General features: G+C 43.1%; 1 protein-coding gene across 1 annotated transcript in view; it reads right to left on the bottom strand.

Moving 5' to 3' along the window:
• Nucleotides 1–2586: 2586 nt before the first annotated feature.
• Nucleotides 2587–24846, bottom strand: part of LOC124709096 (myrosinase 1-like) — a 243696-nt gene continuing 221436 nt past the window's right edge. The window contains exons 12-16 of the mRNA XM_047240744.1: nt 23518–23660; nt 21432–21441; nt 19525–19658; nt 15343–15449; nt 2587–2737 (exon numbers count right to left, since the gene is read on the bottom strand). Of these exons, the coding sequence (XP_047096700.1) occupies nt 2587–2737; nt 15343–15449; nt 19525–19658; nt 21432–21441; nt 23518–23660 (545 nt within the window). The remainder of the gene's footprint in view (nt 2738–15342; nt 15450–19524; nt 19659–21431; nt 21442–23517; nt 23661–24846) is intronic.

The raw sequence follows: 24846 nt of genomic DNA, 5'->3' as shown, positions 1-24846 counted from the left end.
TAAAGCTGTGAGTACCGGGCGTGAGTCGTGCTTCGGTAGCTCAGTTGGTAGAGCACTTGCCCGCGAAAGGCAAACGTCCCGAGTTCGAGTCTCGGTCGGGCACACAGTTTTAATCTGCCAGGAAGTTTCATATCAGCGCACACTCCGCTGCAGAGTGAAAATCTCATTCTGGAAACATCCCCCAGGCTGTGGCTAAGCCATGTCTCCGCAATATCCTTTCTTTCAGGAGTGCTAGTTCTGCAAGGTTCGCAGGAGAGCTTCTGTAAAGTTTGGAAGGTAGGAGACGAGGTACTGGCAGAAGTAAAGCTGTGAGTACCGGGCGTGAGTCGTGCTTCGGTAGCTCAGTTGGTAGAGCACTTGCCCGCGAAAGGCAAACGTCCCGAGTTCGAGTCTCGGTCGGGCACACAGTTTTAATCTGCCAGGAAGTTTCATATCAGCGCACACTCCGCTGCAGAGTGAAAATCTCATTCTGGAAACATCCCCCAGGCTGTGGCTAAGCCATGTCTCCGCAATATCCTTTCTTTCAGGAGTGCTAGTTCTGCAAGGTTCGCAGGAGAGCTTCTGTAAAGTTTGGAAGGTAGGAGACGAGGTACTGGCAGAAGTAAAGCTGTGAGTACCGGGCGTGAGTCGTGCTTCGGTAGCTCAGTTGGTAGAGCACTTGCCCGCGAAAGGCAAACGTCCCGAGTTCGAGTCTCGGTCGGGCACACAGTTTTAATCTGCCAGGAAGTTTCATATCAGCGCACACTCCGCTGCAGAGTGAAAATCTCATTCTGGAAACATCCCCCAGGCTGTGGCTAAGCCATGTCTCCGCAATATCCTTTCTTTCAGGAGTGCTAGTTCTGCAAGGTTCGCAGGAGAGCTTCTGTAAAGTTTGGAAGGTAGGAGACGAGGTACTGGCAGAAGTAAAGCTGTGAGTACCGGGCGTGAGTCGTGCTTCGGTAGCTCAGTTGGTAGAGCACTTGCCCGCAAAAGGCAAACGTCCCGAGTTCGAGTCTCGGTCGGGCACACAGTTTTAATCTGCCAGGAAGTTTCATATCAGCGCACACTCCGCTGCAGAGTGAAAATCTCATTCTGGAAACATCCCCCAGGCTGTGGCTAAGCCATGTCTCCGCAATATCCTTTCTTTCAGGAGTGCTAGTTCTGCAAGGTTCGCAGGAGAGCTTCTGTAAAGTTTGGAAGGTAGGAGACGAGGTACTGGCAGAAGTAAAGCTGTGAGTACCGGGCGTGAGTCGTGCTTCGGTAGCTCAGTTGGTAGAGCACTTGCCCGCGAAAGGCAAACGTCCCGAGTTCGAGTCTCGGTCGGGCACACAGTTTTAATCTGCCAGGAAGTTTCACTTTCTGTAACTGTTAACTTGCCATTTTCATGTAAACACAACGGTCAATATCACCACAACTATCCGCCATCCAGTGTTACTTTACTGTTTGGTCAAGTTACCCAGTGCGACAATGGACAATGTGTTGTATACATATTTTATGTTTCTTTTTTTACTTAAAGAACGGCTTACCTTGTATGTTTCACAATTACCTTGAATAATCGTATTACTTTTATGCCCTGTTAACAAAAAGAAAACATTTCTTACTTACTTCTTCTTCTTAAATAGACCAATCTCTGCTTACAGTTACTGACTGCAACGAAATGAACTGTATGGACGTTTCAATGTATACAATTTTTACAACGCTCTACAGGCCTTTTGTTTCTACTGCTGTCACAGATGGTGTGATACGTTCAACGAACTAGTCATTCTTATGAAATGTTATGTCTTATTTTTGTTTGCCAGTACATAAAATATTTGCCCTTGCGTTAATTTTAGGTTGTACATAACATATTTTATCTGAAGATTTGAAATGAGAACGTTATGGACTACGCGACGGTGGTTTACACAGCTAGTACATTTATAAATTTTCAGATCGAAGCTAATAGCAATTTTTACATAACTTTATTACTCAAGGCAATTTTTGCTTTGGTTTGTCTGTTCTCAGATCTGAATGTGGTAGTTAAGCTACCGAAACTAGTCATCGCTTTGTAAAAAAATTTCAACGTTAAATGCGACTGAGGTAATATATAAAAAATTCTAAAAATTTTAAAAAGTTTTAGAGAAAATTTTTAATTTTTTGTCATTTTATGTTTGATTATCTGCTTACGATGGCTTTCTCCTATTGTGACAATGCCAGATATATTAAAACGTCTACACATCCTGACGACATACGAAATTTACAGAGCTATATTCTAAGAACCCAATCTGCTACCAACGGAGCTCTTAAACTGGCTGTTAGAGACGATACTACTCAACTAACTAGCTTGTGTGGCAGATAAGGACGTTCATAGTCCCCGTTAATTATTTATTTGTATCAAAATGGTTTTTATAAGTTTATTGCTTCCTTGAAATGTTTATTCACTGTTCTAGAACTCTTCTAATTGTGTCCGGAAATGTGTAGGCGTGCCATGATTACGGTCAATGTTGAGAAACTAATCAGCATGCAGTTCATCTCTGGTACCAAGTCAGCTACCTAGCGGGGTATGAAGAACGAGTGCTGATTGTATAACGAAATATTTATTGGGACTGAAAAACAGGCGGATACAATATTTTACGAGGGTGGCGTTGTGTTTGCACTCTCGAAGTCGTCCAGAGGTACGGCCTTGTCCTTGTAGATCTGCGCCAGGACGGACACAGATGCCTTCGGCGTTCTGGTTCGCTCGGGGTCGTTGAAGTCGACGGAATACAGTCCAAACTTCGCCCTGTGGAAATATAGCTCCATTTATTTATTTATCGTGTCAAAAGTACAGATAAATATGTGTTGACATAATTTTACACTAAAGAATATCAAAAATTGGACACTTCAAGTGCATTTGGTGTAGCTCTCAGAAGGTCTTGCATGGTGCAGGTGGTTGATGATGAGGAACGCTGAAGGAAATGGCTGTTAGTCTGCTCAACGCCACACTGGCAAAGAACTGAGTCCACAGAGAAACACCAAGTCCGCAGATTGGTCTTGCATATCGTTGTGTTTGATCGTAATCTATCGAGAGACCTCCATATTGACCACTTCTCCGAATGTCCAGGGGGAAGTTCTTCCTTTGGAGCCACCCATTCTCCCAAGTACCGACATTTCTCCCGCCATCGCGAGATCCTTGCCGCATGTGGATTCTCGATGAGAGCCTCAGTAGTTGTCAATAAACTCTTTCTTGATTTCAGCCTAGGATGTGCGGGCTGACGACCGTATAGTGGACTGGCTTCCTTCGTTGCGGCTTTACTTGTCTCACATCTCGCAGCTACCTCACGTCTGATTTCAGGAGGGGCTATGCCAGCGAGGCAATGGAGTTTGTCCACGGGAGTAGGTCTTAAGCAATCCGGGATAATCCGGCAAGACTCATTTAGAGCCAGATCTACGTTGCTGACATGACTGCACTTGTACCATACCGAACATGCATATTCAGCAGTGGAATGACATAGAGCAAGCGCGCTTGAGCGCACAGTGCATGGATTTAAACCCTATGATGTGCCTGTCAATTTTCGCACTATGGACTTTCTGTCTGGTGTTTAGGCAATGCTTTTTATATGTTAGTGCGCGATCCAGAGTTACTCCAAGATATTTGGGAGTAGGATTATGTTGCAGTACGATGCCTCCCCAGGGTATATTTAAGGATCTATTTGCCTGTTTATTCTTCAGGTGGAATGCGCAGATCTGAGTCTTGGCAGGATTGGTTTCAAGCAATTCCCATCGTAGTAAACAGGGAATTCTTTCAAAGATTTTGACAGCATACCTTCTACAGTCTCAAAACAGTCAGCCTGAGAAGTGATAGCGCAGTCATCAGCATAAATGAACCTTCGAGTTCCTTCAGGGATAGGTTGGTCGTTGGTATAGATGTTGAATAATAGCGGCGCAAGCACGCTGCCTTGTGGTAGCCCATTTTTCTGAGTTCTCCATCTACTTTTCTTACCCTGAAATTGCACAAAAAATCTGCGGCTCTCGAGAAGGTTTCTAATATTGCACGTAAGTGTGAAGTCTTTAGTTCAAAAATGGCTCTGAGCACTATGTGACTTAACATCTGAGGACATCAGTCCCCTAGAACTTAGAACTACTTAAACCTAACTAACCTAAGGACATCACACACATCCATGCCCGAGGCAGGATTCGAACCTGCGACCGTAGCGGTCACGCGGTTCCAGACTGTAGCGCCTAGAACCGCTCGGCCACTCTGGCTGGCCGAAGTCTTTAGTTATATCATAAACTTTATTCAGAAGGAGCCGATGGTTGATCGTATCGTAAGCCGCGGATAGATCGATAAAGACAGCACCTGTAATGAGCCATTTCTCATATCCATATTCGATATGTTGTGTTGAGTTTAATATTTGAGACGTGCAACTTTTGCTTTGTCTGAAACCTGCTTGCTGTGGTATTAGAAGAGGCTCCACATTTCTAATCATTCTCTGAAGAATGAGCCTTTTCAGTATTTTGTAGAGGTGACAGAGTAAGGAGATAGGTCTATAATAAGAAGCCACGGAAATGTGAGCTGTTTGTGGCACAGTAGACTGGCGTTTTTAAGAATAGTAGTACAGAGAATGATACATGACACTCAAATATTGTACTGGGTACTAGATCCATGACAACACACGAACAATTAGCATTACAGAATTGTACACGATTTGTGACACTGAGAGCGTTCGGGGGCCATCCTGATACATGACTGCTGAATTGGTATCCGCAACTCATAGTGGCTGGTAGGAGCCAGGCCCAACGTGCGCATTTGTTGCACAGCGGCATTCCAGCGTTCATAATGAAAACTAGGTAAGGAGGCTCAGGCGACCATAAAGCCTCCCTCATGACAACAGTGTTTTCCCCCACCTACTGTGACACATTTCGGGAATGATGGTAAAAGGTAAAAGGCAATTTACATTTCTGGTTTCTTTATCCTAAATAACAATCACATATAAATTCCACATTACTTTGTTGTGTCCTTGTAACTTGTGAAGAGAATATGCAGGGTGCGAATGTATACGAGGGTTGTCCAGAAAGTAAGTTCCGATCGGTCGCGAAGTGGAAACCACTGGGAAAATCCGGTAAAGCTTTGCGCAGATGTGTTGGGAAGAGTCTCTAGTATGCTCGTTGATCGTGTCGCGTCGCTCTTTTCAGTTTTGAGTGAACAGTGAGCACGTAAAGATGCGTAGGGAATAGCGTCTCCCGCCAAGTATGAGGGCCTGGTTAGAGATTTCGCCTGTGTCATGCAGCCCACATAACACAACTGTGGAGCAGTTCCCTCTTCATGCCAATTCTCGGCCGCACACTGCAGGGGCAATGAAGACGCTCCTGCAGCGCTTCCGATGAGAAGTGGTTGAACGCCCACAATACAGTCCGTAATTGGCTAGCGCTGAGTCTCATCTCTGCTCACAAGAACCGCTGGCTATGAAGACAAAATTTTTCCACAGTCAATGAGCTGCAGACCAGTGCAGATAACTGGCCGAAAGCACAGGCGGCTGCTTTCTATGACGAGGATATTGGTAAGTTGATACAACACTACGACAAAACTCGAAGTTGGAGCGGCGACTATGTAGAGCAGTAGGTGGAAAGTGTACCTAACTGTTGCAAATAAAACGTTTCTGGTTTTCACTGTGGTTTCCGTTTCGCGTCCGATCGGAACTTACTTTCTGGACAACCCTCGTACTTATTTTGTCTGTGAGCCAGCTTCCTTTGCACAGGTAATCTGTGTATGGCTAGAATCTTTCAGCACGTGTGTCTGAATCTACCGATGAGACAAGCAAAAGTCACTGCAGAACTGAATGTCGCACTCGCGAACCCTGTCAGCACCAAAACAACACCAAGGGAGCTCCATAAGCTGGAAATTGCAGGTCGATGCAAATGATGCAAATGCCCGTAAGAGGAAAAAGTGTTACAAAAGCCATGAAGCTATGAAGCATTGGAAGGATGTCATTTGGTCGAATGAGTTTTGTTTCACTTTGTTTCCAACTTCTGGCCGAGTTTACATCCAAAGAGTGAAAGACAGTGGGTGTTCGGTATTGATTTGGGCCGCCATATCATGGTATTACATGGGTTCCGTGGTTACTCTGCAAAGTCGCATTACAGTCAAGGATTACGTGATCTTTCTGGCAGATCAGGTTCATCTCACGGCACATTTTGTGTTCCACAGTGGTGGTGCCGTGTTCCTAGACGCCAGGTCCCACGTTCACACAGTTCTCATCGTGCAGGACTGGTTTCGTGAGCACGAGGATGAGCTGTCGCAGCTCGCTTTGCCACCACAGTCAGCAGATCTCAATATTATTGAGCCTTTGTCGTACACTTTGGGAGTGAGTGATCGCTATCCACGTCCGTTACCGGAACTTCCCACTATTTTGAAGGAAGAATAGCATACGATTCTCACGTTGACCATACACGAACTGCATTCATCGATTCCGTGACGACTGGAAGCTGTTCTGAAAGCCATCGGCTTTGTTACACCGTATTAGGGATGGACATGTGTAGTGTTTGGATGGTTCCCCATTTTTGTCCACCCCCAGTATGTGACATTGTTGTGTGAACCAGCATGGCCGAGCGAACAATATGTGTGTGCTCTCGGGCGCTACTTACATGGGGCCACTGACATCCCGCAGAGCGTTGGATATGGTCCTCGCGAACGAATCAATTCCAGGTTCGTATGGCATCAGTGGGATCCCTATCAATGGTAGCAGCAATATCGTGCAACGATAAACTGCAGTCACACGATCCTACTGTCATAAAATGCCGACATTTTGAAAGCCGTCTGCTGTGGACGACTTTCATGTCACGTACTCACACGCGAGTCGATAAGCACTTCTTTCCCTCGAAGAAACTACATTCAACGTTTCTGTCTGCAAGAGTAGCTTTACCTTTGGCAGGAGACGCCTGGACGTGCCTCTAGCAGTAATTTGAACGTGGAGCTCTAGCCAGCCAATCGTGTTGCTTGGCGTTGAGAATTCGGTTTACTGGACAAAGACAGACCCTCCTCTTCCGCCGTGAATAGCACTCTGCTTCCTACTGTGAACGTGGCGACTTGTCTAGTGGTATTGAGATGGCACTGAAGCTAAATAGTGCAGGATATTTGGTGTTTGCTCGGGTTGCATTTGCGTAATTATATGTTACGTCGTTTTTCAGGTTTATTTACGCGAAGCACTTTGTAGCAGTATTTCATGTGAACGGTCCTAGACCGAACGCGCGTCTTGCTCACGACACACAGATATCAGTATCTAATTTCTCTTCGGTCTTCTGAATATACAAGTCGCTCATCTCATTATCTTCCTACATGAAGTAATTTTACAGTCGGTTGTGTAAATATGTGGTTATTTTGCTGTCTTTTGACAGTGTGGTTCTCTAAAGATACATGATCTGTTGAAAAACATTTGTATGCATTATAAATCAGACTTTATACCGATCTTCTGAACAATGTAACAATTTATATCAAATTTTCATATAATTTGGGTTTCTCATGAAGTTATTTTTCATTACTCTGTTCACTATTCCAAACTCCTAACATACGCTCACTCATATCCTGTTCATGAAAGAACCATGTTCGGGTGCAGCATTGAAAGATGGGAGAACATGCACTGCCTTTAGCAGAGGCAGCATTTCTTATTTTAGATGACTTTTCAGTTACTATGGTAAATGACGGCCGCAGTGGATCTTCAAGACACTAGTTTTGAAGTTACGAAGACGTCTAGACTGCCATTTTCAGTCTGGCAGTTGTTGTGAAATACGGTGCGCAGGTCGATCTGCACAGCACGAGTCATTTCTGGAACGAGGGATCCACGAACACTAACAGGTTGCGTTAGAGAAGTATTATAGATTATTAGTTGAGTTTATCTTGATTTACCTTATGTGAAACCACCAATTTATTGTTCATTTGCGCTATGATGAAGTTAGGTCACTACAGAATACTCACTAAAAGAAGTCAGATAACGCTTTTTGTTCATTTGTGGGTAGATAAGATGTAAAGGGAAATGTTTAGGCCATTAGAACGGGGTGATAATGTGTAATGTACTGACAGCTCAAGGTTTAAATGTAGTGACAGCTTGCAAGTTCTCCTTCTTACAACAGGCGTAAAACGATCTTCCTACAAACAACTAACAGTGGAATGTGTTTTCTGAATGTGAATAGTGCTGCGTAATCTTTCGTTACATACAAGGTGTAGTCCCATCCACTTCGGCTGGCTGCGCTGCAATGCTAATGATTTTGCATATCTAAGCTTGTAAGACACTTCATGGCAGTTTGACTTTGGTTGCATGCCGCCTCCTTAGCGCTGCAGTTTTAAGGGTCAGCAGTTTGTTTGATTTTTCGCCGAGATACCGTGGCTGATGTATGCAGGATCTCGTTTCGTCCCACGTAAACTCATTCCAGAACAGAATACTGTACTTCCAGCCTGCAACCGATTGACGGCTTTTGGCAAACGGGATACACCCTCTTATGGGGTTTCCGATGTGCTCATAACCTGTCATCGGCGTGTATCAATGTGTACCTCGAGTGATCAATCCAGGCGTTGTGTTTACACGCAGTCCGATTGTGGCGACCCATCGTAAATGGCTAGGACTAAATATGCAAAAATTGATTTCTAATTTTCGAAATAGTTTTAGTATCGATCGTTATTATTAATTGGAATTCAGGGTTCTCTAAGAGTTTCATTTTCTACATATTTTTGATTTGTTTAAAGATTAAGCTGCCAATTTTTGAGCAAACTGAGCTGACCGATACTAATATTCTAATTATCTTTTGTAACGTTTAATTTATCAGTTGTGAGTTATTGCACAATATATTGCACACAGCCACTCTCATTCTGATCGGTATCACCAACGAACATCTGATACAGTGTTCACCCATTGTATAATCTGTCAGACCGATAACGTAGTCAGGCGCCGACAACACTATTGCACTCTGGTGGGCGTTTTAGCTGTCAAAGAATGTCACTGAAACTCTAAGTCATTTACAGATCCGTAAATGGTATACAGAGTGTCCCAGGAGGAATGGTGAATATTCAAGTACAAGACAGGAACGGTCATTCGAAGCAAAAGTATTCTACTAAATATGGGCTCTAAAATGCACACCTTAAGAGCTATGGGTACTAGACATCTTCGTGACAGTGGATAAAAAAATCTCTACTGCAAGCTCTTTTATTTCAATTTTTTTGGCAGCAGGTAGTACGCACGAAACAAGACAAAATTCTATAGTAAACGTGGGCTCTAAAATGCATACTTTCAGAGCTATTAGCAACAGTTCAGACGAAGAGATGTGTTTCATATTAGCGAAGATGAGTATGCGCTCATAGCTGGTAACCCTAGATTACTAAACCCTCATGAAATTTACGATTGCAGTTGGTACCGGTTCGCGTTTCCCGCCAGCCTGCGGCCAGCCTGTTCTCCACTAGTCTGATTCACTATAGTCCCATCCACGAACGATGGCGGTTCGCGCATGTCGAGGCACGAACGGGGATTGCATTGTTGACGATTCCAAGCGACAGTTGCGGTACGCGCATGCGCGTGCTTTCCACTTGAAGGAAGCGCGTATCCTGCAAATTACGTCTCTCGCCTACTTATGCAGAATTTATCACTTACCACCGCCACACAATCAACGATGACAACTCGCAACTAATGGAATCGAAATTCGATAAACAACTCGCTACGATCACGTTTAATGCTCGCATTAACTACGGGATTCACAGCAGAGGGCTCAGAACATTACCGAGCGCTCATTGGCTCTCGGAGAATACGTGACGTAGGTGCGAACAATAAGCCTATACTCGACCGCCATCGTTCGCGACTTTTAACTATAGTACCTTGTATGGTTTTATCTTTTTTTGTCTTTTCTGTATTCTTCCTTTCCCCCCATATCACGGTATTTTAATGGGTTATTTATATTCCTTTTTAGGTTCCCGCTATTGCGCCCCACCCCCTTCTGCATTGGTTAATCGTCAGCTCCGACATTATATTTAGAATGGAGTGACATGCTAGGAATCGGAGGAAAAGTTTAATATTAGCTGTATTCCAGTCTCGTGTTGTAATTATAAGTACTGATCATTGACACATTTTACATTACTTGCATTCAGCCAGTTTTGGCAATGATCTGACGTTCTTTTTGCCAAAGATTTTTACTTCTTGGTACTATTTCACAGTTTCTTTCTATTCAGGACTTTACCTGATGATGTAACTAACATTACCAAACCCGTCGCGCTTTTTAAGTAAAGTACCCATACAGCTTCAGCGGTATTTTTTACGATATAAATTATGGCTTCATGTGAATAAAATATGGAATAGTAAAGTTTACATTGGTTCAGTACCAATGTAACATGTCCCTCATTTTTGTGTTCTAAGGCTATTGGGATAGTGTTATTAAGGAAGCTGTTGAAATCAAAGTATCAAGCAACCTTATTAACAGAGATGGTGGATTTTATTTAAATGCTGCTTGGAATCTGGCTCTGTCTCTCATCAAAAAACAGAGGGACAGAATTAGTGCTACCTCATCTGTTGATTAGTCACTATCGATATCTCTGGTGTTGCTCATCTTTGTTTGTGTTGACACTTGTTCTGTGCGTGGTATCTTCCTTGTTTCTCCTCTGTGAACCGAGGTATTAAATTTCCTTGCACATTTCTTCCTCCTTGCATTTGTGCCTTGAGAATGGCAGCGTGTGCTCCTGTCGAAATATCGGCGGTGGTCGACGACGTCACCCGGCAGCAAACCCGTAAGTTGTTCGAACATGTTGCCAAAAACGTTTCTAACGTCTGTATCAAAATTCTATTACGTCAACGATCGCTTAGATATACAAAAATATTCATCTTACCGATTTCGTCAATTAGTTGCCATATTCAGATATACTTATCCACTAAAAAACTTAGAACAGATAATCAAAAATAGTTAGGCATTTTGATAATTGAAGTTATTTAACATTTTTGCAGATGATGCTGTAGTATATCGAAAGGTTGTAACAATGGAAAATTGTACTGAAATGCAGGAGGATCTGCAACGAATTGACGCATGGTGCAGGGAATGGCAATTGAATCTCAATGTAGACAAGTGTAACGTGCTGCGAATACATAGAAAGAAAGATCCCATATCATTTAGCTACAATGTAGCAGGTCAGCAACTGGAAGCAGTTAATTCCATAAATTATCTGGGAGTAGGCATTAAGAGTGATCTAAAATGGAATGACCATATAAAATTAATCGTCGGTAAAGCAGGCGCCAGACAGAGATTCATTGGAAGAATCCTAAGGAAATGCAGTCCGAAAACAAAGGAAGTAGGTTACAGTACGCTTGTTCGCCCACTGCTTGAATACTGCTAACCGGTATGGGATCCGTACCAGGTAGGGTTGATAGAAGAGGTAGAGAAGATCTAACGGAGAGCAGTGCGCTTCGTTACAGGATCATTCAGAAATCGCGAAAGCGTTACGGAGATGATAGATAGACTCCAGTGGAAGACTCTGCAAGAGAGACGCTTAGTAGCTCGGTACGGGTTTTTGTTGAAGTTTCGAGAACATACCTTCACCGAGGAGTCAAAAATTGTTTAAATGGCTCTGAGCACTACGGGACTTCTGAGGTCATCAGTCCCCTAGAACTTAGAACTACTTAAACCTAACTAACCTAAGGACATCACACACATCCATGCCCGAGGCAGGATTCGAACCTGCGACCGTAGCGGTCGCGCGGTTCCAGACTGTAGGGCCTAGAAGCGCTCGGCCACCCCGGCCGACCACCGAGGAGTCAAGCAGTATATTGCTCCCTCCTACGTATATCTCGCGAAGGAGACCATGAGGATAAAATCAGAGAGATTAGAGCCCATATAGAGGCATACCGACAATCTTTCTTTTCACGAACAATACGAGACTGGAATAGAAGGCAGAACCGATAGATGTACTCAAGGTACCATCCGCCACACACCATCAGGTGGCTTGCGGAGTATAGATGTAAATATAGACGTAGATATATATGACAGTTACATGAATAAGACTATACAGAATGTTAGGGGCATAAGTGCAAGTGCTGTGATCATTGCTGCCTTAATGTGTACCCAGTTCAGTGTGTTAGTTGCTTTTTATCGGCGCCTAACAGTCTTTGCGCAAACACATCTCGTTATTTACTCCCTGATTTTTTATGCATGGTCGTAATTGTACCACTAACTGGACTACGCCTGTCAATATAGACTAACCATTTTGCGTCTACCCGTTCACTCGTCAACACCTGAACTACCGCTCAGGGAAAAATAAGCATTAATGACTTGACCTTGCCACACATACTAGGAGGTAATAAGCAATCTAAAAATACACTACTTGTAATAGCTATAATTATTAGTGTGCGAATGAAGTAAATACTGATGTAATGCTGTTCAGTACGTAATCCTCTGTCACCAATAAACATATCTGCACATCAAGTCCTAACACCTTGTATAGTCTGAATTGTAGTAAACATTACATGGTCTAAGTCCTTGGTGTTTCTGGCTACATGTGACATTTTAATGTGGTAATGTTGTTATTCTCGAAAGCACTTTCACGTCATGCACCTTATAGAGGGTGACAATTATTGAACTATACGAAAAAAGAAACGTAAATTCATTACAAACTACGGCGTGCACACACTTTATTCAACACGTAAACGTCACTACAGATATTCTGGTTTAGTTTATGACATGTTCGATATGCCTGCCATCATTGGAGAGGTTGTGGAGCAGACGAATAGCGAAATTATGCATGACCGCTGAAGTGTCGAAACTTCGGTGCTGTCGATGACCTCCAGAATTGCTGTTTTCGGCTCAGAAATGGTTCTCGGGGTTATTGATGTATACCTTGCCTTTAATATAGCCCCACAAAAAGGAGGCAGACGTGTTCAGACCCGGAGAACATGGCGGCCAATCGAGGCCCATGCCTGTGGTCTCTGGGTACTCCAGAGCCAGAATGCGGTCCCCAGAGTGCTCCTCCACATCAAACACTCTCCTGCTTCTATGGCGTCGAGCTCCGTCTTGTCTGAACCACATCTTGTCGAAATCAGGGTCACTTTGGATGCTGGGGATGAAATCATCTTCCAAATTCTTCACTTACCGTTCAGTAGTCTCAGGGCCATCAAATAATATCGCACTGATTATTCCGTGACTGGACACTGCACACCATATAGTCACCCGTTGTGGGTGAAGAGAGTTCTCGATCGCGAAATGCGGATTCTCGGTCCCTCAAATGGGCCAGTTTTGCTTATTGACGGAGCCATCCAAATGAAAGTGGGCTTCGTCACTAAACCAAACCATACAGCGGATACTAATTCCCATCATGCCCCGCGGTTTCAATGTCCTAACGAAAACCGTTCAGAAGTTACGACGATTTTATTTCTTATAGTTCAATAATTGTCACACTGTATTTTAGAAAATGACCGTTGACGACAATGCTGTGCACAAATATGCATGGCGCGCGATTTTTTTTTTTTTTTTTAAGAAATGACAACGATGTGTCCATATGTGTTACTATACAGGCAACTGAGAATGGATGAATGGATAGTGTCAGAAACTAGTTGAACAAACGAAATATTTTAAAACACAGACTGGTGGAATAATGTATTTCTCAAATTTATTGGGGCTGTGGACTCCACCCACAAGAAAACGGCCGATATACACTGGTGTCCAAAATAAAATTAACAAACTGACATTTCCCCATCCTGTGGATAATTCACGATATAATCATACGAACTGTCAACAGATCGTTACAATCGAGTTCTGCGCGGAATATGGCATTCCCGTCAACGGACAACCACGCCAGCAATGACGTCACGGCACCTATCAAACAGGGCGGTGTTTGCCGGGTAGTCCCACATCCACAGTCGCTGTGTATACAGTCGCTGTGTACACAGTCACAGACGGTGCACTATGGCACGGAGAAAACGCATACAGACTCTCTGCTGTGGAGGGCTATAGGAAGAATGGAAGCAAGAGAGTCGCAAACTGATGTGACACGGTGGCTTAATGTGAATCGTTATGTTGCTTCTCGGATGAGGCGAATGTTTATAGCGACTGAGCCCAGAACAGGACCGACCACGTGTGACAGCAGAGAGAGAGGACCGTTATTTGGCTGTAAGGGCACGACGGTTCCCCCTTACTACTGCACTGCAAGTGGCATCTGACTTCGCAACATTCCCTGGACGTGTTGTATAGAGGCAACTGGTGTGCAGAAGGCTTCAGCAGAGAGTGGTCTTTATCGTTGGAGACTTGCTGTCTCTTTACCTCTGACGTGTCTTCACAGAAGGGAACGCCTGGAGGGAGGCGTCAACGTGACACCTGGACGGTCGAACGGTGGGCCAATGTTCTTCTCACAGATGAGTGCCGATTTCGTCTGGACAATGATTCTCGACGGATTCGCATTTGGTAGGAACGTGGAACACGATTTAGGAACCAAAACATTTCAGAAAGAGACCGATATCGAGGAGGGTACCTAATGGTGTGGGCAGGGATTATGCTGACCACTCTAACACCTCTTCATGAAATTGTATGGATGAATCGGCAAGGTTTAACTGTTGTCAGGTACCGTGGCGAGATCTTGCGACCTCGTGTACTGTTGTTGCGAGGTGCTGTGGGCCCAGATTTCGAATTGATGGACGATAATGCTCGACCTCATATAGCACAGGTGGTTGCTGTTCTTTTGGAAACGCAAGATACTGTATGCATGGTTTGGCCTGCTCGCTCCCCCCCGATTTGAATCCCATAGAGCATTTCTGGGATGCTCTAGGCAGACTGGTTGCATTACGTCAGCAACCACCAACCACTCTCCAAGACTTGCGAGCAGCTCTGCAGGAATAATGGGCATTATTAGCTCAACATGAGACTGATGAGATCATTCACATGTCCTGTCATTGTCCGGCCTGTATTGCTGCTAGAGGTGGTCACACCTCATACTGGTCTCATTAACCAGCTGTCAGAATGTGTGTGCAAATCCGTTGTTGGAAAAAACCAAGAACATTTTTGTCTACCGTTATGCATGTTGCAGTTGATTACGTTCTGTATACTTTACGTTGTTTCTATTTCTGTATTACCTGTTTGTAATGTTATGTGGCAAAATAAACGCAACCTTTCAAAATTTCCGTTTTTTGTTTTAATTTTGGACACCAGTATATTTGTTTATCTATACAAAACCTTTTTAATGGATCAAGCACACCTGAAATAACTATTTGTCGAAGCCGGTAATATGAATAGTTTTTATACATCTAAGCAATCGTTAATGGAATAAACTTTTTATACAAAGAATGTTTTTTGTCGGTCAGTGTAGCTCACATTTGGGTAAACAGTCTGTGCACTTTTCAAATATAGGATATCCAACAGTGAATGCGATAGGAAAGAGAATGTGACTGATGCAGTACTCACGTGTAGCCGCTCGTCCACTCCAGGTTGTCCAAGAGGGACCAGGCGGTGTAGCCAATCACTGGCACGCCATCTTCGTTGATGGCTCTCAGGATAGCAGAAAGGTAGCCCTGTAAGCAAACACAGTTCTCAACAACACAACGAGAAAGCCATAGGGCTGATGGTGAACGGTTTCTGCAGGTGTCATACGTGGCCCTGAAAGCCACAGAGCAAGATAATCTGCTACATTCAGTATATCTTTACTTCAGAAAAGTATTTTCTTGATACCACGCCAAAGTTTACTAATGAAATTACGATGTTTTTGAGTTAGAGGGGGGGGGGGGGGCGGAGGGAAGAGGGGAAGGCATCAGTCACCTGATGGGTTTGATGCGCCGTCGTGACTCCCTCTCCTGTGCCAACCTCTTCATCTAAGAGTGGTACTTGCACCCGACGTCTTCAATCAGTTGTTTATGTATTCCAGCGTCTGTCTTCGCACACAATTTTTACCCTTTACAGTTTCCTCAAGTACAATGGTAGATATTCCCTGATGTCTTAAAACATGTCTTACCATCCTGCCCCTTCCTGTTGATGTTTTCCACACATTCCTATTCTGTCGATTCTGGGGTGAACCTCCTCACTTTTTATCTCACCATTTCATCTAATCAGTCCACCCCTTAGCTGAGTGGTCAGCGTGTCTGAATGCCTTGTAGCATGCCCCAGTTTGATTCTCGACGTAGTCGGAGATTTCCTCCGCTCAGGAACAGGGTGTTGTGTTGTCCTCACTGTCATTTCATCACCATCGACACGCAAATCGCCCAGCGTGGCATCAACTGAAAAGACCTCCATCTCGGCGGCCGAACTTCCCCAAGTGGGAACTCCAGGCCATCAGCGCCATACAATTATTTCTTTTCTTTTTTCCATTTCACCTAACCTCAACAGCAAAACTTATCACTGATCTTCTTTCACCACGAATTTTAATTGCCTTTTTCCGTTATTGCATATTCAACGTAGAGATTAGACAGTAGGGGCGAAAGAATTCATCCCTGCCTTATACACATTTTAATCCAAGCACTTCGTTCCTGTATTCCATTGATTCTTGTTGGTCCTTATACACATTGTATATTACCTGTCCTTCCCTATAGCGTCCTATTTTATTCAGAATTCGCACCATTTTGCACCATTTTACACAGCCGAACGCTTTTTCTGGGTCGACAAATCACAAGAACGTGTCTTGATTTTTCTAAAGCTTTGTTTCTATTATCTAGCCAAAGTCAGAACTGCGCCTAGGGGCCTTTACCTTTCCTAAGGTCAAACTGATCGACATCCAATAGACCCTCAACTTTCTTTTCAATAGTTCTGTATATTATTCCGGAAAGCAACTAGGATGCATGAGCTGTTAAGATGATTGTGTGATAGTACTCGCATTCATCTGCCCTTGTTATCTTCGGAATTGTGCGGATGATACTTTTCCAAAAAGTCTGACGGTAGAATCTCAAAGATTCTACACATCAACTTGAGTAGGTGTTTCGTTGTTATTTCCCACAGTGATTTCAAAAACAGCGAAAGAGTGTTATCTATGTGTTCTGGCTTGTTTTATCGCAAGTCTTCCAATGCTCTACCAAATGCTGACTGTAATACCTGGATCCCCTACACCTTTCAAACCAACTTCCAGTTGTTTTTCTATCACGCGAACAGACAATTCCTATGCCTCGTAGAAGCCTTTCATTTAGTCTTTCCACCTATCAGCTCTTTCCGTTACGTTGAATAGTGTCTCTCCGGCAGTCTTGCTTCCAATGCCATAGAAGATTGTTTCGATTTTTTTGTATGTTGAATCGTCCCTTGCAACTAACGTTTCTTTTTCAATTTCTCCACATTCTTCCTGCAGCTATTTCATCTTAGCATTCCTTCACTTCTTATTTCTTTCATTCCCATATTTTTTTATATTGGTGTAGTCCTGCTTTTTTAAATTCTTTCTTTTGTCGATCAGTTGGAGTATTTCTTTCTTCTGTCAGGCAATATTTCTTCGCAGATACCTTCATTGTACTTTTATTTGTCTGTCCAATTTCTGTGACTATTTTTTTTTTTTTAAGATGTCGATTCGTATTCAACTGAACAGTCTTCTGCTGTAATCATCATAGCAGTATCTAGAACCTTAACGGACTTCAAACGAACATCATTTCTTACTAATTCCGCATCTCATGCCTTTTCCTATTGATTGAGGCTGACGATTCTCTCTAACTTTAACCTACTGTTTATAATTACTAATTTATGTCTATATCTGCTCCGGGGTACCCCTTGTAATTCAGTATCTGATTTCGGAACTTCTTGCTCAACATAACTTATCACACCATAGCATCAGGAAACACTCATACGGAAATAATTCAGAGAGATAGTCAAATAACATCTATGATTTATCGATCTTAGCGAAGATGTGTTATTGTTTTTCACAAGCAAGCATTTTCGAATTTAAGCATTTAAAGAACGTGATTTGAACGATTTCCAAATGGTTCTGTCTCGATAAAAGTGTCTGCATCACACTTAGAAGATATAAATAACAAATTTACACTCTGTGGAGGCAAGAAACGTAACTAGAGGATTAATAGGCGGTGAGACGACAACATTATGCATGATAAACCAATCACTTCAAGAAAATATTTTGTCTGTTGTATAGAGATTAAAATGTCACGGTAATAAAAATTCATACTGATTTAAGTCTTTATAACAGATGACAAACCTTTTAGCCAACGACATGTTATCGAATAGTGGACTCTGGTGTTGAATATTGTCAATAGCTATTGTTCCCAACTTAAGGGAAGAAACAAAGTTGGGTCACCGCAAAATGGAAGGATGTGGACGCAGGAAGAAATGGAACGGCACTCTTGGGGAATTAAGTAAGTCTGGAAGCAACGAAAACTAAAGACAAAGAAACAAAATCAAAGTTTATTAATCATACTCTCGAAAAGTGTTATTCGAATAAATACAGGGTGCGGCAGTCAAACCAGCATTTTTTAAATAGTGTGAAATAAACACGGATGCAGATATCAAAATTTTTATTTTTTTATCAAAATTTTAAATTTTTTGTCCCATCACATGATGGAACATAACCTGAGGAATTCTCTCGATTTCCAGCATTAATAATATGTTAAATGAGGTCATTCTTCGTACACATTGCTCTTAAGGTAACGCCATAAGTAAAATATCACAAGGCTCACACAGGCTGTGTGACTTGTTGCTCCATCTGCGGCATAGCTGCATATTGACGAAGCTGAGGTATGAAGAATGTCCTTAACATTACTGAATAGCGTTCAGCATTCACGGTAACAGATTGCCCTCTTTCGTTCTCAAAAAAACAAGGGCCTATTATTTCCAATGAGGACATTGCACATCAAACTGATACCTTGGTTGAGTGCAGGGGTTTTTCATGGAGATGGTGAGTGTTCTCATCACTCCAGTATCTAAAGTTCTGTTTGTTCACATATCCATTGGGGTGCAAATTTGCCTCGTCGCTCATCCAGAGGTTGTGAACAAGCTCCTCGTTTTCTTCAATCATTTGCAAAAGACTTTCACAGAAATGCTGTCAGACTACGAAGTCATTATTATTCAAAGTGTTAACCACTTGGATTTTGTATGGGTGGTGATGAAAGTCTAACCTCAAAATCCTCCGGTCAGTCCCTTCAGAAATTTCAAGCGCAATATTCTATGCGCTGATCTCCGGGGGGGTTCTTCCCACAGCAATTCTTACACGTTCCACATTCTCTGGAGTACGCGCTGTCTTCGCTTTGCCATCTCTTTTCCTTGTTGTTTCACCTACGTTTTCAAAGTTTTCGAGCCGAGTTATTATTGAGTTAACCGAAGGCACAGGTCTATTACGATTAATTTGAAAATGCGCCCAGAAACGACGCTCAGCGGCTACACAGCTGCCGCTTTGGTAGGACGCTTTCACTGCAAACGACCGTTGTTGCTTCGTGCACTGCTCCATGGCTACTGAAATGCTTTGTGTTGGGGAACGCAGTGGTGACCTTGGTTACTCGCCCCCCAGTACTTCCAAAGCTTCCGCGCACTAAGAATAAATGCCGGTTTAATTGCAGCACCCTGTAAATCACAGCTTCAGAGCCTTGATGTTTTCCGTGGTTAATACTGACTTCTTTTCTTATTGTCTATTTGGATGAAGGAAATAAAAATTGCAGCGTCACCGCTGACACTCACGTTGTAGTAGTGGATGCGGCCCGTGTCGTTAAGAACTCCTGGCGGGTCCAACCACCCGTTTTCAGTGATGAAAAACGGGTATCCGGGGTAAGACCCGTGCAGCCAGTTGAGGAGTTTTCGCAGACCCCACGGCACTTCCTGCAACCAATGACAAGCAGCAAAAGCCGGTTTTTTGATGAGGCACAGCAGCATTCAGATATAACTACGTCCGGTAAACAGTCGCTCCAAAATTTGGAGCTCGGTAGCTCAAGCAGCAGTCAGTGCAGAATTTAAGTGTACTTACCGTAATATTAATACCTGAACAAGAAAATTGAAGTGCCGATTTTTAATATTAATTGTACAGGGAGGCCAACGATCCTTATATAATTCGAAAGGTACTTTGCCATAGACGTGCACAAAGAAAAAATAAAGTGTGCATATAGCCGTTAAGAGCAGTAAAAGGAAGTAGAAGCTTTCACGTTCATACCACTGATGTCACGTTTTCTACCACGCATCAAAATCTCCGATACTAGAACATCGAAAATTGAAGAACAACCAACCTCTGGCTGCGCGTCTATCAGAAATGACACACGAAACTCACAACATTTCGTGAAATCGCATTCTAGGGGCTATTATGTTTACAAAGTGCTTACCGGGCAGCTTCAATGCGACAACTGCCAGGTCGAAGATGTAAGCAGTGAAAAATCTACATTTGGTAGTAAGGAAGTCTGTGTGCAACGTTGTATATTGGCGTCGTTATTTCACTTACTTTTCTGTAAGAGTAACTGTTTGGTCATCTGCTGCCATTACCAGAATATTTGAAGCAAGTTCCTAATTATTCCTGATTATTAAGTTCCTAATTTAATTTCTTAATTTAGAATAACTACGACTTCCGACTTCCCTTATTATTCGGATTATAAGCTGCCTTCTCCTTGGAGATTATATGGGTTAATTAATAATTATTACGTTACAATCCTCTTGTTGTAGTTGACCGTGGATATCGAGACTTCGTTCATTGTTAAATGCAATGGTGTGGTACTAACTGATGGAGACGCATTAAGAACTGTTAAAATTTAATTTATTTCCTTTAGCACATTGCACAAACATAAACACACTATTGTTCAAATTGTGTGCCACTACTATTAAACCTAGAGATAAATCCTTCGCTCCGCAAGCGCCTTTGGCTGACGCAGCCTACACCTTCCACAGCCTCTCAACAACTGCCTCTGCTTGCGACTCTCTGCGCCACTGGGCATTGTCGCCCTCCAAAGAACAACCACTTACAGATACCCTCACAGGATACTATATTTGTTTCAGGGTATGTCTAGAAGGAGAGTGCTAACGGGTCACAGTGAAAGACGAGAAGCTAGACAGATACAAGTTCTGCTTAGAGAAAGAAATAGCAATGTGGACATTCGTAATGATAATGTATGTTTTATTTAATACTGCATCTGTTTCATTTAATACTTGAACATCGAAAATTGAAGTACCGATTTTTAAATTAATGATGTAAGGAGCTCAATGAAACTTACATAATTCTAAAGAAACTTTGCCGTAGGTATACACAAAAGAAAAAAAAATCATGTGCATAAATAATAGACCCATACACGTATGAAAACTTTTCCTTTGTCTCTGACATTGCTACCCATTTCTACCCCGCCTAACGATCAGGCACTATGGCAGAAACGACACTCGAAAGTAACAACGCCCTTTCGTGGATTTGTGTTCAAGGGACGTTCACGTTTAATTGTTGCAAATCGTTCATTTGCAGTAACACACGCATAGCGGACAGGTGTAGTGCTGCAACAGCTACTTCCTTGATCTTGTCAACAGTGGAAAACGAAACGTAATAACGAAGCCATCGGCGACGACAACGTTGTTTATTAGAATCGTTTTTTCCGTTACTTTCATGTAAGAGTAAACAGAACTAACTCTGTGTTCGTTTGTCGCCGTCACCACATTCATTGTGTTCCTAACATTCAGTATCTTCATTTTGAGTAGCCACAACGTCCCTTATTATAAGGAAACTATATTTGTTTTAGGCTATGCCTCGAATAAGAATATTAATGGGTCGGACTAAAACGCAAAGAGCTAGATAGACACAATTCTTGCGTAGAGAAAGAAATGCGAATAATGGAGATGTTGGTAACGATAATTCTATTGTCGTTCTGAAAGGTACATTGAAATGTGCACTGAATATAATTCCAAATAATTCTGAGAACTGTAATTGCTGTTTGATGAATGTACAGTGTAGATTTTGTAATAAAAATCATTTCGCATCTGAAGTGTTGTCACAAGGCAAAAGTTAATTTGCCGCCATAACGCAAAATTTATTTTTCAACACAGTGTATCAAAGACTCCCATCAAATGATCGAGCAATTAAAGAGAAATCAGAGAATTATTTCAAGAAGACACGTTGCTACAGTGCAGCATTTGCCACGGATCAGTCCTGCAGCTAAAATTTCAGCCACTTTAAGAGACATGACATCTACTATCACAGCTGAAGTCCGCTGACGCAGTTGGTCGAATTTCGACCACATACAATACTAGTACTCCTTAAACTGCTATTCCACACTGTACAGCATGGGCAGTAGTCACAAAAACCTATATTTGTCCCCAGAATGAGATTTGCACTCTGCAGCGGAGAGTGTGCTCATATGAAACTTCCTGACAGATTAAAACTGTGTGCCGGACCGAGACTCGAACTCGGGACCTTTACCTTTCGTGGGCAAGTGCTCTACCAACTGAGTTACCCAAACACGACTCACGGTCCCTCCTCACAGCTTTACTTCTGCCAGTAGCTCGTTTGGAAAGTCTCCTACCTTCCAAACGAGGTACTGGCAGAAGTAAAGCTGTGAGGAGGGGCCGTGAGTCGTGCTTCTTCTGCCCAATTCTATTCAATACCTCCTCATTAGTTATGTGATCTACCCATCTAATATTCAGCATTCTTTTGCAGCACCACATTTCAAAAGCTTCTATTCTCTTCTTGTCCGAACTACTTATCGTCCATGTTTCACTTCCATATATGGCTACACTCCATACAAATACTCTCAGAAACGACTTCCTGACATTTAAATCTATACTCGATGTTAACAAATTTCTCTTCTTCAGAAACGCTTTCCTTGCCATTGCCAGTCTACATTTTATATCCTCTCTACTTCGACCATAATCAGTTATTTCGCTCCCCAAATAGCAAAACTTGTTTACTACTTTAAGTGTCTCATTTCCTAACCTAATTCCCTCAGCATCACCCGACTTAATTCGACTACATTCCATTATCCTCGTTTTGCTTTTGTTGATGTTCATCTTATATCCTCCTTTCAAGACACTGTCCATTGCGTTCAACTGCTCTTCCAAGTCCTTTGCTGTCTCTGACAGAATTACAATGTCATCGGAGAACCTCAAAGTTTTTATTTCTTCTCCGTGGATTTTAATACCTACTCCGAACTTTTCTTTTGTTTCCTTTACTGCTTGCACAATATACAGATTGAATAACATCCGGGAGAGGCTACAACCGTGTCTCACTTCCTTCCCAACCACTGCTTCCCTTCCATGTCCCTCGACTCTTATAACTGCCATCTAGTTTCTGTACAAATTGTAAATAGCCTTTCGCTCCCTGTATTTTACCCTTGCCACCTTCAGAATTTGAAAGAGAGTATTCCAGTCAACTGCCATCTGTAGGTGTATAACTTCTATTCATAAATTACTATTGCACAATATACAGATGGCTTAAGGTGTAGTTATAATAATGTTCAGTGGACCTGTCCTTCCTAAACTGCCATTCCACAGTACACAGCCAAGCAGATTACGGAGCATCCACATGAACACACACACACACACACACACACACACACACACACACACGCACACAAAAACACCTTCCGTACAGGCCTTCAAGGCCCTTATGTCTGACAACACTCTTTAAGCAGCCACTATACTTGTACAGCTAAATCGGTTGAGTAGTAAACACTGACACCTGAACTGTCGCTCCACAACATACAGTGGCATGCTTACCGTTACCCAGCCGCCGGACGGGTAACCTTCGAAAGACGACGTGACGACTCCTGTGTCGTAGGTCTTGGAGGGCTGCACTCCGGCGCTGCCAGATGTGACGAGGTCCGACGTGTAGTGGTTGAGCCCGAAGAAGTCGGCTGTGCCTGCGGAAACGTTAGGGGCGTGTGAGGCACGAAGCTGCGACTGAGCAAGCTGCTATGTTTTCTAGACGACTTCTGGAGTTCTCCGTAGGGTGAATCCTCAAGCCCGACTGACGTTTTCCATGTACTAAAAATTACTTGTGTGAATTCAAGAACATATAGCAGAAGCCTCTTGAGCGAACTGTGTTTATTAAGTACGTTTTCATAGTAAATTTACTCTTTCACGAAATTTCGCGCAAATAATGTACGACTTTTCCTCCAGCTCACAGTCCAGATCACACAGTCAGCGTTAAGAGTGACAAGAGTGTACATGTAGATTTAAAAGTACCAGGTGGTTATACACTACTGGCCATTAAAATTGCTACACCACGAACATGATGTGCTACAGACGCGAAATTTAATCGACAGGAAGAAGATGCTGTGATATGTAAATGATTAGCTTTTCAGAGCATTCGCACAAGGTTGGCGCCGGTGGCAACACCTACAACGTGCTGACATGAGGAAAGTTTCCAACCGATTTCTCATACACAATCAGCACTTGACCGGCGTTGCCTGGTGAAACGTTGTTGTGATGCCTCGTGTAAGGAGGAGAAATGCGTACCATCACGATTCCGACTTTAATAAAGGTCCGATTGTAGCTTATCGCGATTGCGGTTTATCGTATCGCGACATTGCTGCTCGCGTTGGTCGAGATCCAATGACTGTTAGCAGAATATGGGATCAGTGGGTCCAGAAGGGTAATACGGAACGCCGTGGCGGATCCCAACGGCCTCGTATCACTAGCAGTCGAGATGACAGGCATCTTATCCGCATGCCTGTAACGGATCGTGCAGTCACGTCTCAATCCCTGAGTCAACAGATGGGGACGTTTGCAAGACAACAACCATCTGCACGAACAGTTCGACGACGTTTGCAGCAGGATGGACTATCAGCTCAGAGACCGTGGCTGCGGTTACCCTCGACGCTGCATCACACACAGGAGTGCCTGCAATGGTGCACTCAACGACGAACCTGGGTGCACGAATGGCAAGTCGTCATTTTTTCGGATGAATCCAGGTTCCGTTTACAACATCATGATGGTCGCATCCGTGTTTGGCGACATCGCGGTGAACGCACATTGGAAGCGTGTATTCGTCATCGCCATACTGGCGTATCACCCGGCGTGATGATATGAGGTGCCATTGGCTAC

Source organism: Schistocerca piceifrons, chromosome 7 (assembly GCF_021461385.2).
Source record: "Schistocerca piceifrons isolate TAMUIC-IGC-003096 chromosome 7, iqSchPice1.1, whole genome shotgun sequence".
NCBI lineage: Eukaryota > Metazoa > Arthropoda > Insecta > Orthoptera > Acrididae > Schistocerca > Schistocerca piceifrons.
Note: the sequence above shows the minus strand (reverse complement) of the source record. Positions and strands in the feature narration are given on the sequence as shown.